Here is a 14601-nt window from a genome sequence, read left to right on the forward strand (position 1 = left end):
TTGGGAACCATATAAAGGTAGGGTGTTCACACTGTTTGTTTGTGGGTGGTTATCTTCTGTGTCTGTATGTTCGTTCGTACCACACGGGACTGTAGCGTTTGTTCTGTCGTTTGTTATAGTCTGTACCTGTTCCTGCGTTCTTCGTGTTATATGTAAGTTCTCATGTTTTAGGTCAGTCTACGTTCGTTTGTTATTTTGTAGTCATTCCAAGTGTTTGTTTTTGTGTTCGTTTTCGGAAGTTAATAAATTCATTATGTTTTCAAAACCCGCTGCATTTTGGTCTGATCACTACTCCTCCTCTTCGGATGAAGAAAACCATTACAAGACAGTGTTACCCTTGTATGTAGCCTACTGTAAACAGTATCTTCATGTGAAGTATGTTTTTCACCATATTCCAATCAAAAACAGTAAATAAACCCACTCGTATTCTGCCAAGGTAGCAGTTAAATCTTTATTATTAGGTCTGCAAAGACTTACCAAGGAATTGGTTAATATAATAAAAATACCTTTTCAAATTTCTTTAAGCATACAAAATCATATAATATCACACTTTAATACTGTTTATAAGCAACTTATCTGATGTCCTAATCACTCACACATTAAGCCATTTCATTGCTACACAATAATCCCTTTCTATTGGCGGGACAGGATCTTGTACCAGTCAAAATGCTTAGACCAACATCACATGACTTGGAGCAGGTCTCCAGTACACATAGGGCTCTTCCCATCTCTATGACGCCACACTAGTCACCTAGAACTTCACTCTAAAAACAGTAACAGAGTTAAATACAACAAGCTTTTGGCACATTCTTTAAATTAAGGCTGAAATCAGATTTTTTTTTCTTCTCTTCCTTATAGGCTAGAGGGAGAGAAAAAAAAAAAGTCATTGGATTCTTTAGTGCATGTTGAGAGAGGCGGTTCTACAGTAGTCCGCTGAGGAGTGTAGCGGTGCAACGCAGCAAGGTGTGGTGGGGATCAGGGGTCGGGTGTTCCTTCAAGTTCCTTCAAGGCACAGCTACATTGAAGGGGCTGCCGGGGACACTATCGTCGCCCCACTTGACGATAACGATGTAGTTTCCCTTGTCTTTGACAGTGTAGGTGACGTTGTAGAGGCGGTTGCCCATGTGTTTGACGTACACCTCTTCACATGGGGTCGTGGGGCCGTGCACTCCCACCAGCAACATGTTAGAGCCTGGAAGAGGGGAGATACAAGGTTACACATAGCATAGAAGGAGTGTGTGTGTGCGTGCGTGCGTGCGTGCGTGCGTGTATGTGTAACCTATCCATCTCACCTGCTTTGCTGCAGTCTACATTGAAGATGTTCTTCTGTCCCACCAGAGCCTTGGAGAGCCCTGCGCCTCGACAGACCACCTTGCTGGCATCTGAGGTCAGTTTGGATGAGGACGATAAGGAGCTGTACGCTCCGGCCACCTTGGAAGTCTTAGTGACCGTCTCTACCAGCACCGAGGACGTCTCGTGAAGGCTGTGACCACCGGACAGACGGGTACCTGAGAGAGGAGAGAGAGGAGAGAGAGAGCGAGAGGAGAGAGAGAGAGGAGATGAAGATAGAGATAGAGAGAGAGAGAGAGAGAGAGAGAGAGAGAGAGAGAGAGAGAGAGAGGAGAGACAAGCAGACATGTTACAAAATAACTGCAGTCACGACTCCAACCAGACATTACATAACCTAACACCTCCCGTCCTCGATACAGACACAAACACTAGACTAAAACACCATGGATGGGGGATTCTTATGAGAGGGTGGGACCCTGCTTAGAAGAACTCTGCTGTATCATCCATCTTCATACAGCTAGCTAAGAGTGCTAGTACTCAGAGGGATTCTATGTCACTTCACATCTAGTTGCATTTTGCCAGTGTTTCTGAGAATGCCCCCAGCCTTCAGCATTGTGGTCCATGACTACTAATTCTACAATCCCGATGAGAGTAAACAGATTTATATAACATTTACGTAACATTTCAGTATTAAGTATTTATTTTACAAAGTATTTATAACATCATTTCGAGGAACTTCTAACTTTTCAGAGAGTGTCTTGTTTAGGGTTGCAAAGCTACCAGTAGTTTACCAAAGTCAGAAATATTCAGTCATTTTGGTAATTAATGTAAAATCGATGGCAATCTATAGGAATTTTGGTAATTTATACTTGAATAATAAATAAATACAATTATTCATATATTATTCCTTTTTTTATCTCTGTGTCCATATTGTCCATGAGTTTCTAGTAGATAGACCATATGGTTCAAGAGAAAATAGGCTAATGAATGAAAAAAGCGTTTAATCAACAATGGCATTATTTTCAATTAACTCTGCAACTCATCCAACAATGGACTTTTTTCACCGCCGCCACCAGTTTGACACCAAAACATTGACAACAAAAACACAATGACATAGTCAAATAAATAAAAGTGTAAACAAGTATACAGAGGATATTTCATGTTGAAACCCTCAGTTTAAACAACAACGGTTTTCACGATGTTGATGGTTTATATTTAGGTTAATGTGTCACAGCTTTGTCATTACATTTTTAAGTAGATAAATCATCTTATTTAACTACTTCATATATTTTATATGCGATAAAGCCAGAGATAATTACAGACAGTACCCAAAAGGGCCACTATATGTCTAATGATAGACTACAGGAAATCCTTTAAAGATACCAACATTCTGATAGTTTACTAGTAAACGTAGAGAGCTTCCAGTAATATACCCTCCCTTTGCAACCCTAGTCTCGTTTCATAACGAAAACATCAAACATCCCTTTCATCAAGATCTGACACACGTGTCACACACACACACACACACACCTGTGACTCTGGCTTTGAAGGGGCTGCCCACTATGTGGTTGGGTCCTCCGTATTTGATGTTGATGAGATAGCTGCCGGGGGCCATAGGAGTGTAGATAACCTTGTAGCCATCGGGGCACTCGGAACAGTCCATCTTGACCTTAGAGGGTCCGTCAATGGTCACAGACAGGGCACCTGACCCCGCGTTACACGTGTTCACTACGAACTCAGAGGCCACGCCTAGAGAGAGAGAGGGAGAGAGACAGACGGTCAGGGGTATATGTACAGTTATCCTAGATGCCATCTCCTGCTGTTGTGCCTTTGACCAAGGCATTGACCAAGACCACCCGACAGGATCCATCCCTCCTTCAAAAGGGGAGATCTCAGCCTAAACTGCACCATGGTTGACCCTGGCTTCCAACCCCCCTTTGACATTACAACATTTGTTGAAAGTAGGGGTTTCCTCTGTAAAGTTGGAGTCAGAAGAGATACGGTGTAGTGTGTACCTGTAGATCCTCCCTCCAGTCCAGGCCCGTATGCTGTCACCATGCCTGGGTCTCCAGCCTGTCCTGCCTCCCCCACCCGCACGTTGAACGGGCTACCGGGGATGTGACTGCCGTTGAACTTGACGTCAATGGAGTGCACGCCGTTCTCACGTGGAATGAAGCGGATCGCGTTCTTGTCTGGAGATAATAGAAGAGAGTTATAAGAATAAGGGAGGAGAGGAGAGGAGAGCTACCATAACTCTATTTTTCTATGGACTGGTATGATGTGTATTAAAGTCAGGGTTATCTTACCACTGTCCAGCTCGGTGACGTAACACTCCTCAGCTGAGCCAGATGGGGTGTGGACCTTAGCATCGACCACGCCCCTCGCCCCGTTACGCTGCACAGCAAACGACGCTTCCTGATTGACCTTCAGATCCTTCTCCTGGGGGGAAGGAGAAGAGAGGGGGGGGATAGAGAGAGAGTCAGGACCTGTGTGTGTGAGTGTATGTGTGTCTTCTGCATGAGACAACGTGTGTGAGACAGTGACTCATCTTGTATATATATATATAAATCTGAAACAAGAGTAAGGAGAGCGATATCTGAGGATGAAAGTATTTAAGAGGGAGGAGGTGTTTATGTGTGTCCCTGTGGCCCGTTGTCAAACGGCTAGACCCCACGATGACCCCATAATTGGAGAAGGGACAGCTGATCCCTCTCACTCACCACTAAACAACACAACAATATTGTCTTGGTTACTGCTACAGACCACTCGCCTCTGGCTTCACTTCTAAGGACAAATAAATCTATGGGACAAACCTGACCAACAAACAACTATTGTTATTGTAAATTGTGTCTCGATTTCTCTGTTGAGGCTTATATCAAATGTATGTATAAATTTATTTGCATTTTATGACATGGGAAAGTTATGCTGCTTTAAAAGTTGATAAACTTGTTATCCCACTTAAGAGACAATTATAACAAAATGCCTTTTGAAAGATTTTGATGAGATTTTCACACTTCCTAGAGAGCTCTTCCTTGTTCATGCCCATTCAGCATAGTTCACGCCCTCTTGAGCCTTAGCCCCACCCATCTCATAAGCCTTAGCCCCTCCCACCCACACCTGTAAACACGTGAGTTAGCATTGTCCTCCAGACAGTAGTCTCTCTACTTAAACCCAGCCTTATTCAGGGCAGCTATGTTCTTGAGAGCTGTAGCAACACCTTTTCAGTTGTCCAAAGCTACAGTATATTGTATCTTTCCAAAAAACTGTAGTAGCAAGGGTGATCTAAAAACTGACCAGGGAAGCCTCCATTCTGTTACAGACAAAAGCATGTGACATGACAGACCAATCAGGACTCATCTCATGTCCATCTCAGCCAATCATGACTAGTCAGGAAGGATCTTGTCTTTATATAGCCCAATGCTTTTTCTCCTTGGCTAAACTAGTCTGATCATTTATATTTTGAATACACATTAACAGATCCCACACCAGTTTGTAATTAAGGCACATGAAAGTTCACATGTTCAAAAAAGCATTAACATAAAACATTTTTTAAAGTAATTTAAACGGCGCTACTGTGAAGTAGGAACTGGTGTCAAATGCCTCAGATCCTGTAGCCGGTCATAAATGATGCCTTGTGAGGAGTGTTCTAACAAAGACGGTCATTCAGTGTATTCCTGTGTGTGTGTGTGTGTGTGTGTGTGTGTGTGTGTGTGTGTGTGTGTGTGTGTGTGTGTGTGTGTGTGTGTGTGTGTGTGTGTGTGTGTGTGTGTTCCTACCTGCAGGCTGGTGACAGTGAGTCTGCGTGCCTCGTCAGACAGCGTTGCTATGGGAACGATGAAGGGGCTGTCGGGGATGTGCTCGTTGTTGAACTTGATAGACACTTCATAGTCACCTGAGGACACAAACACAGAGAGGAACCAGCGGTTAGATACCAGAATAACGATCAGATGATTCTCATGTAGGAGTAGGGAAGGAGATAGACATGGTGTACAGTGCCTTGCAAAAGTATTCATCCCCCTTGCCGTTTTTCCTATTTTGTTGCATTACAACCTGTAATTTGAATAAAGTTTTATTTGGATTTCATGTAATGGACATTCACAAAATAGTCCAAATTGGTGAAATGAAATGAAGAAAAAATTACTTTCCCCCAAAAATAAAAAATAAAATGAAAAGGAATAGTGGTGTGCATATGATGTATTCACCCCCTTTACTATGAAGCCCCTAAATAAGATCTGGTGCAACCAATTACCTTCAGAAGTCACATAATTAGTTAAATAAAGTCCACCTGTGTGTAATCTAAGTGTCACATAATCTGTCACATGAGCTCAGTATATATACACCTGTTCTGAAAGGCCCCAGAGTCTGCAACACCACTAGGCAAAGGGGAACCACCAAGCAAGCGGCACCATGAAGACCAAGGAGCTCTCCAAACAGGTCAGGGACAAAGTTGTGGAGAAGTACAGATCAGGGTTGGGTTATAAAAAAATATCCGTAACTTTGAACATTGAAAATGGAAAGAATATGTCACCACAACAAACCTGCCAAGAGAGGGCCGCCCACCAAAACTCACAGACCAGGCAAGGAGGGCCTTAATCAGAGAGCCAACAAAGAGACCAAAGATAACCCTGAAGGAGCTGCAAAGCTCCACAGGGGAGATTGGAGTATTTGTCCATAGGACCACTTTAAGTCATACTCTCCACAGAGCTGGGCTTTACGGAAGAGTGGCCAGAAAAAAGCCATTGCTTAAAGAAAAAAATAAGCAAACACGTTTGGTGTTTGACAAAAGGCATGTGGGAAACTCCCCAAACATATGGAAAAAGGTACTCTGGTCTGATGAGACTAAAATTGAGCTTTTTGGCCATCAAGGAAAACACTATGTCTGGCGCAAACCCAACACCTCCCATCACCCCGAGAACACCATCCCCACAGTGAAGCATGGTGGTGGCAACATCATGCTGTGGAGATGTTTTTCATCGGCAGGGACTGGGAAACTGGTCAGAATTTAAGGAATGATGGATGGAGCTAAATACAGGGAAATTCTTGAGGGAAACCTGTTTCAGTCTTCCAGAGATTTGAGACTGGGACGGAGGTTCACCTTCCAGCAGGACAATGACCCTAAGCATACTGCTAAAGCAACACTAGTGGTTTAAGTTGAACATTTAAATGTATCGGAATGGCCTAGTCAAAGCTCAGGCCTCAATCCAATTGAGAATCTGTGGTATGACTTAAAGATTGCTGTACACCAGCGGAACCCGTCCAACTTGAAGGAGCTGGAGCAGTTTTGCCTTGAAGAAAGGGCTAGAATCCCAGTGGCTAGATGTGCCAAGCTTATAGAGACATACCCCAGGAGACTTGCAGCTGTAATTGCTGCAAACGGTGGCTCTACAAAGTATTGACTTGGAGCAGTTGGTCCTTGGAGCTAGATGGGGTTAGATGGGGTTAGATGACAGAGAGAGAGAGATGAGAGAGCGAGAGAGGGAGAGACAGATGGGGCTACGGGGGGTACTATCTCACCTGGCTCCTGAACGATGTAGGCCACCCCACAGGATCCATCCTTCCTGTCTTCAAATGAGATCTCAGCCTTACTGGGCCCCTCTACAGCGATGGACAGACCTCCTGCACCAGCCTCACGTGTCCAGATACTGAACTCAGCTACGGAGAGTAACAGAGAGGGAGGGAGAGACAGAGAGAGGGAAAGGGAAATGGGAGAGAGAGGAGACACACAGACGTGTTAAAACCTGGTTCAACTAAAGTAAATAACACATTCAACTAAAGCAAGGGGGAAAAATCACTTAGTGAAAGTTAAACATTCTTCAAAATAGCTGCTATCTGCAAAATGACTGTTGGTAAGACTAAAGGAAAAGACCAGTACATCAATTAACTGGTGGGGGTTTCCAGCGAGACACAGGCGGTCAGGTCAAACGACTTACTTGGTGCTCCTGCCACTCCTCTCTCCAGCCCAGTGCCTCCGGCCCGGACCTTGTGGGACCCTCCTTCTCCCATGGGCCCAACAGTGAACTGGAAGGGACTTCCGGGGACATGCTGCCCGCTGTACTTCACGTTGACCGTGTGTGCCCCCATCTCCTGGGGTACGAAGCGGACGCTGTAGGTGCTATCCCCGCCATCTACGATCTCTGCCTGTTCTGTTTTACCCCCGGGGCTGGTCACCTGGGCTGTCATACTACCCTGGGTAACTGTCTCACCTAGGGGAGGGAGGAGGGGAGGGGGAAGAGAGGTGTCAGACTGGCTGGAAGGCGTGTTGTTTTTCAATCCATACATTCAATTAAAGTAAGTAAAACAACCCTATATCGATCATGACCATTGTAAAGTAAAACCTTCTAGAAACGAGCTGCTACTGTACCAAGATCAGTGATATTGAGAGTAAAGAAGAACAAGTACAACAGAGAAGTGTTAGTCGTATTATTTCTTCATTCATTCTCACCAGGTGTTGGTGTGGCTGTAGCGGGTATACCAGCGAAGCTAGCCAGACTCTCTCTGCCCAGGAAGTCTCCAAACACATCTCTGAAGGGACTGCCTCCTCCTGCTCCTCCCATCTGGGTGCTCTCCTCTACCCTCACCTCCCTCTTCGTCTCTCCGCCCCTCATCTTGCTGATCTCCGTGCGCTCTGTGCGCGTGTACGTGTGGCTGCTGCGTGTGAATGTGCGAGTCATCCTCTCCTGGGCTGACACCATCTGGAACCAGTTTCCTATTGGTGGAGAGAGAGCAGGGAGGGTAAGTGTTTGGTTTAGTCTTTGACATAAGCAATACTTGAAGACTCATGCTAGCTAACTTAGCTTTTAAGCTAGCTAGCTTGTAGCTGTATGAAAGAAGCTAGCTAACTCGTAGCTGTATGGAAGAAGCTAGCTAACTCGTAGCTGTATGGAAGAAGCTAGCTAGCTCGTAGCTGTATGGAAGAAGCTAGCTAACTCGTAGCTGTATGGAAGAAGCTAGCTAACTCATAGCTGTATGGAAGAAGCTAGCTAACTCGTAGCTGTATGAAAGAAGCTAGCTAACTCGCAGCTGTATGGAAGAAGCTAGCTAGCTCGTAGCTGTATGGAAGAAGCTAGCTAACTCGTAGCTGTATGGAAGAAGCTAGCTAACTCATAGCTGTATGGAAGAAGCTAGCTAACTCGTAGCTGTATGAAAGAAGCTAGCTAACTCGCAGCTGTATGGAAGAAGCTAGCTAACTCATAGCTGTATGGAAGAAGCTAGCTAACTCGTAGCTGTATGAAAGAAGCTAGCTAACTCGCAGCTGTATGGAAGAAGCTAGCTAACTCGTAGCTGTATGAAAGTTGATCGAAAGTTGATAGGATTAACAACCACCATTGCTGTCATTCTATAGATGATATCAACACAGCAATGTGGGTTACTTCAGCTCCATGACAGCACCATGACAGTACCATGACAGCACCATGACAGCACCATGACAGCACCATGACAGCACCATGATAGCACCATGATAGCACCATGACAGCACCATGACAGCACCATGACAGCACCATGACAGTAATATCACAGTGTGATCATGTTTAGGCTGTGCTCACCAGGGATTTTCAGGTTGAGGCCACAGGCGCTGCCGACAGAGGCGATGGAGGGGGCTGTTCTCTTCCTGGTGATGCTCTCCTTCATCCTTCCTTCTCCTGTTACCTTCACTGTGAAAGGACTTCCTGTAGGAGCAGAGGAGCAGCCAATCAGAGGTCAGAGAGTAGACTTGGGCGTTTATACCGTAATACGGGGGTATTTCGAAATACCGACGGTATGATTTTCAATAATGATAAATACGGTGTCTGTGGGGGTGCGTTAAGTTAATTTAAGGAAAACTATAAGAAATATAAGATGTGTCAAATGATATCCAGCTCAGGGCTCCAGCTATGCAAGTGGTTGGCTAACTTGCTAGCTAAGTGTCTAGATGTCAAGACCAAGCTTCTTGGTTACAGCAGAGACATTCAATCCCTTCCTGGATCAAGATCCCTGTTGCCTAAATCGTTTTTCGCGTCAAAAACAAATAGCACCCCTTGTGTGCACTTCCGGTATAAAACTGTATACCCCGGTATGGTACAGAAACAATATGACGGTATGAACATTTGGATACGGCCCAACCCTATCAGAGAGTACCAGCAACAGCCAATCAGAGAGGTCAGGGAGTAGTGTATCAGCCAATGAGAGAGGTCTTAAACCGGAATAGCCCTCTCAATTGTGCAGAAAATAAATTCACAGGTAACAGTGAGTGACAATGTTGTTCTATAATGAAATACAACCTCACGTAAACCAAGTTAATTTACTGATACGGTCATATTTCCATATAGAGGAGATTGAAGTGAGACAGTAAAGCTACTAACCAGGGATGTGCTTATCAGAAAACTTGATGTTGATAATGTAGTTGCCTGGCTCTGTGGGGCAGTAACTGACTCTGCAAGTCCCATCCTCCACATCCTCACAGTTTATATCCACTTTACTCGGACCCTCGATAGACAATCCCAGACCACCATAACCTGAAAGAAAGAAGGGAGGGAAGGGGTGAGGGATGGAGTGAGAGAGGAAGAGAGAGAGAGAGAGAGAGAGAGATTGAAGAGAGAGGGAGATGAGAGATTGGAGAGGGCGAGAGAGCAAGAAATAGTAAGAGAGAAAGAGAGACAGAGGTATGGTATGGTAAGACAGGAGAAAGACCATTTTATCTCGACCTAGTATCAGTAGAATAAGGCCTCATGGTGGGCTAAAAGACATCCAAATAAACCATGTTCCTAGTCTTACCTGCATTCCTAGTGTCCACAAAGAACTCCGCCATTTCAAAGGTGTGTGCCTCCACCAGTCCTTTACCGAAGGCCTTGACCCGGCTGGCCTCGCCAATCTCCGACTGGCCGACCTGGATCTTGAAGGGGCTGTTGGTCACGTGCTTACCGGCCTTCTTCACGCTCACCTCGTGCTCTCCCACCTCTTTAGGGGTAAAGGAGATACCTGCGGACAGAGGAATGGAAGACAGGTGTGAATCATCTGGGGAGAAATTAAAACAACTTGAGATAGCCAGACTGAAATAGTGAAATGGAATAATTCAGTTTGCATCCAAGCTACTTCAGAGTAGGCTAAGGCAACCAAACCATGTATTCTGCAATTCTTCAATTCTCCACTTCTCAGGCCAGGCTAGTGTCTCACCAATGTGTCTGTTGGGCAATCTCTTGAGCAGACAGGGCTCCTCGTTTCCTGATGGAGCTCTGATGCTAGCTGTCAGCAGGCTCAGGTCAGACTCTGTGATCTTCAGGGATAGATCTGCTGCTGTTCCCACGTTGAGCAGGGACGTCCTGATAGAGTCATCACCTGGACACAGAGAGGGGAAATAAAACATTTAGGAAACCATTATGAGAGAGAGAGAGAGAGGTGCGGCAGGTAATCTAGTGGTTAGAGAATTGGGCCAGGAACTGAAAGGTTGCTGGATCGATTCCCCGAGCTGACAAGGTAAAAATCTGTTGGTCTGCCCCTGAACAAGGTAGCTAACCCACTGTTCCCTGGTAGGCCGTCATTGGAATTTGTTCTGAACTGACTTGCCTGGTTAAATAAAATAAAAATGTAAGAAATGTTTACTGACCATTACAAACCTTATAATACACAATTGATCAACCATTTCAATGGCGTTCACCCACTGTGCTCTGAATGCTAGCTGTTGTATTTGGATGAATTTACATGATCCTATGATCTGTCAAATTCCAAGAGGTCATACGAGGCTCTTCTCCAACCTAACACTGTGTCCCGTTATTTCAGTCCACTGTATTACACTCACCAGTGATCTTAGCAGTGAAGGGACTGCCAGGGATGTGCTTGTTGTCAAACTTGACGATGATGTTGTAGTCTCCTGGTGAGGTGGGCAGGTAGGACACAGTACAGGTACCGTCCTTATTGTCTTTACAGCTGATCTCTGCCTTAGAGGGACCTTCCACAGCCAGGGACAGACCACCTGGGGGAGAGGGAGAGAGAGAGAGAGAGACAGAGAGTCAGAGAGAGACAGAGACAGAGACAGAGAGAGAGAGAGGGGTTAGTTTCTGTTCAGCCTGAATTCTACATTTTCCTCTAACAATTCAAACCTATTCCTCAGCCATAAAAATTATTTTTATTTAGCTATTATTGTGAATATAGAGCATCATCCTTGTAGAACAATAAGAAAAAGTAGTACCTTCTCCAGCGTTCTTGGTGACGACAGTAAAGGTGGCGGGTTTGTTGACGGTGCCATGACACAACCCAGGCCCATACGCTGTCACCAGACCACTGTTTATAGCATCGACATAGAACTGGAGGGGACTTCCTGTAGGGGAGAGAGTTCATGGAGGGATGGGCCATCAGAAAATACTTCATCAATGTTTATTTCAAATGTAATATACTATGTAAATATGCCTGTTGATACACCTGAGGTAAAAAAAATATATATACTTATACAAATATAAAAATAAGAAAGTCTCTTAATTGCGCATAACTGCATGCATTGAGCCCTGGTTTAGTTTGAAGAAAGGCTACGACGAGGTGTTTCCTCTGGTTATGAGTACTACCTGGGATGTGGTTTCCTTCATACTTGATGTCCATCTCATGCAGACCCTTCTCAGTAGGGTTGAACTTGACTGTGATGGTCCCATCCTTGTTGTCTGTGATGTGGGGACGAGCCGTCTTACCGGAGGGCATACGCACCTCACCTGGGAAAGATACAAATTATATTTCATGAGTGTGTGTGTGTGTGTGTGTGTGTGTGTGTGTGTGTGTGTGTGTGTGTGTGTGTGTGTGTGTGTGTGTGTGTGTGTGTGTGTGTGTGTGTGTGTGTGTGTGTGTGTGTGTGTGTGTGTGTGTGTGTGTGTGTGTTTGCTATTGATTGTCAGTACAGAATAAAGTCCATGTACCCGTGATCGGTCCCTGCTGAACGGTGAACGGGATGACCAGGTTAAGAGGTCTGAACTGATCCATGCCATCGCTAGGGACAACAGGCTCCTTGGTGGCCTATTGGGGGGAAAAGAGAGAAATACAGTCAGAATACTGAATCTACTGTAAGTACTTACTGTATTTCTAGCTGTAGCTGCAAACATTCAACTATTTTACAGTAACTACTTGTAATGGGAAATGATTTGATTCCTTATTGTCCGGTATTTAATTCTGTTATCTACTGTTGTATTGATTATTAATGATGTGTAATACATCTATTTGGTATGAGCAGGGAGACGCTGACAGGGGTAATTCCCTGGGAGGGGAAACCTGAGATAACATGGTACTAAATTACATGGTTAACTCCATGTTAACATCACATTTAATGCCATGTTTGGGTAAGTCGCTTTCACCTGTTAGTCTATAATTAGTCTGTCGTAACTGACGAATGATGATCCTTTAACTTCTTAAACAGACCTTTGACCTGTTGAAGTGCTGATGTCATACGTGGCTAAGGTCTACTTGGCCTTATTTGGAGTTTCCAACTAGATTTAGTGACGTTGACAGAACAGTTGTCTGTCGATAAGGGCCTTCTCTGAGGAGGCCAGTCACAACATTTTCTCTGCTTCTCTGCTGGATTTGTCTCCTTGTTGCAACTTGTATTAAACTCATTTGATTTATAATTGACTCTATAAGCAACTGCTCTTCTCTTTTGTTTACGTGAAAACCCCCTTTACACTTTGATGCAATGTGCAGACTTCAGGCTGGAGTCAATTCAGCTTCATTCAACCACTTTATACAGAGTTGAAATTTATGCCAGCAGCATACCACCCTGCATACCACTACTGGCTTGCTTCTGAAGCTAAGCAGGGTTGGTCCTGGTCAGTCCCTGGATGGGAGACCAGATGCTGCTGGAAGTGGTGTTGGAGGGCCAGTAGGAGGCACTCTTTCCTCTGGTCTAAAAAATATCCCAATGCCCCAGGGCAGTGATTGGGGACACTGCCCTGTGTAGGGTGCCGTCTTTCGGATGGGACGTTAAACGGGTGTCCTGACTCTCTGAGGTCATTAAAGATCCCATGGCACTTATCGTAAGAGTAGGGGTGTTAACCCCGGTGTCCTGGCTAAATTCCCAATCTGGCCCTCAAACCATCATGGTCACCTAATAATCCCCAGTTTACAGTTTACAGTTGGCTCATTCATCCCCCTCCTCTCCCCTGTAACTATTCCCCAGGTCGTTGCTGCAAATGAGAACGTGTTCTCAGTCAACTTACCTGGTAAAATAACGGTAAAATAAAAAAAATAAAAAATAAAATAGAACCAACCCTAACCCTGGTAGATAGTTACATACCAGCATTCATGTATTAGTGATTATATCAAGCTATATCCATTCAACATACAAATGTAACTTCAACGCCATGTTGACAGTACTATCTCCCAGCAGTACTCACCGTTACATGGAAGGGGCTCTTGGGGATGTGTTGTCCTCCGAACCGGATGGTGATTACGTATTTCCCGGGTTCCGGAGCCGTGTAGTAGATGTCGTAGGTTCCGTCACGATTCTCCTGAACGTCCATGTCTAGCTCCACCCCTGCTGGGGTCGTCACCGAACAGGTCACCTTGCCCTTCCCTGCAGCCTTTGCGTCAACGGAGACGATGGTCTCTTCGTGCGCCTGCATCTTGGTCAGACCCGAAGCCAGGGCACGGCCTCCGATAGACACTGGAAATTAAGTGAGAGAAAGGATCAAACTACTGAAAAACATCTCAAACTTGGCTTTGTCGCCTAGTGAAGGGAGGACAAAACGTACCAGTAAGCAGACACTTGCTGGCGTCTCCAGTGGGCAGAGCTGAGATGCGGTAGGGGGAGTAGGGGATCTCATCTCCTCCATACTTGATGGTGATGGTGTAGGGGCCGGTGGAGTCTGGTACGTAGGATACTGTGTACGTCCCATCTCTGTTGTCATGGATAGTGGCCTTCTTTGGCTTGCCCTCAGGATCCTATGCAGGTCAGAAGATGTCATATTAGTATTTCTATTCAGCAGAACCTTTTATATAACAAAAAAGGGAATTACAGAACCGTCAACACTGACATTGACACATATATTCAGTATTATGTAGCCCGTGAGGAAATGAAACCCATAACCCTGGTGTTGCCATTGTCTGACCTCCTGAGACATTAAATACTGCTCTACACTCTTCGAAAAAAAGGGTTCCAAAAGGCTTCTTTGGCTGTCCCCATAGGAGAACCCTTTTTGGTTCCAGGTAAAACCTTTTTTTGTTCCAGGTAGAACTCTTTTGGGTTTCATGTAGAACCCTCTGTGGAAAGGATTCTATATGAAACTCAAAAGGGTTCTACCTGGAACCAAATAGGGTTCTTCAAAGGCTTCTCCTATGGGGAAAGCTGAAGAACCCTTTCAGGTT

General features: G+C 45.0%; 1 protein-coding gene across 2 annotated transcripts in view; it reads right to left on the reverse strand.

Moving 5' to 3' along the window:
- Positions 1–424: 424 nt before the first annotated feature.
- LOC129861987 (filamin-C-like) overlaps positions 425–14601 on the reverse strand; it is a 40930-nt gene continuing 26753 nt past the window's right edge. For both annotated transcript variants that reach the window (XM_055933241.1, XM_055933240.1), the window contains 19 exons: positions 13989–14178; positions 13632–13900; positions 12165–12261; positions 11823–11963; positions 11453–11581; positions 11063–11236; positions 10441–10602; positions 10042–10245; positions 9630–9782; positions 8835–8957; positions 7733–7996; positions 7221–7493; positions 6805–6942; positions 5067–5182; positions 3597–3729; positions 3306–3482; positions 2821–3039; positions 1293–1508; positions 425–1192 (listed from right to left, as the gene is read on the reverse strand). In XM_055933241.1, coding sequence (XP_055789216.1) covers positions 1005–1192; positions 1293–1508; positions 2821–3039; positions 3306–3482; positions 3597–3729; positions 5067–5182; positions 6805–6942; positions 7221–7493; positions 7733–7996; positions 8835–8957; positions 9630–9782; positions 10042–10245; positions 10441–10602; positions 11063–11236; positions 11453–11581; positions 11823–11963; positions 12165–12261; positions 13632–13900; positions 13989–14178 — 3366 coding nt within the window. In that variant the 3' untranslated portion in view covers positions 425–1004. The remainder of the gene's footprint in view (positions 1193–1292; positions 1509–2820; positions 3040–3305; positions 3483–3596; positions 3730–5066; positions 5183–6804; positions 6943–7220; positions 7494–7732; positions 7997–8834; positions 8958–9629; positions 9783–10041; positions 10246–10440; positions 10603–11062; positions 11237–11452; positions 11582–11822; positions 11964–12164; positions 12262–13631; positions 13901–13988; positions 14179–14601) is intronic.

Source organism: Salvelinus fontinalis, chromosome 9, assembly GCF_029448725.1.
Source record: "Salvelinus fontinalis isolate EN_2023a chromosome 9, ASM2944872v1, whole genome shotgun sequence".
Classification (NCBI taxonomy): domain Eukaryota; kingdom Metazoa; phylum Chordata; class Actinopteri; order Salmoniformes; family Salmonidae; genus Salvelinus; species Salvelinus fontinalis.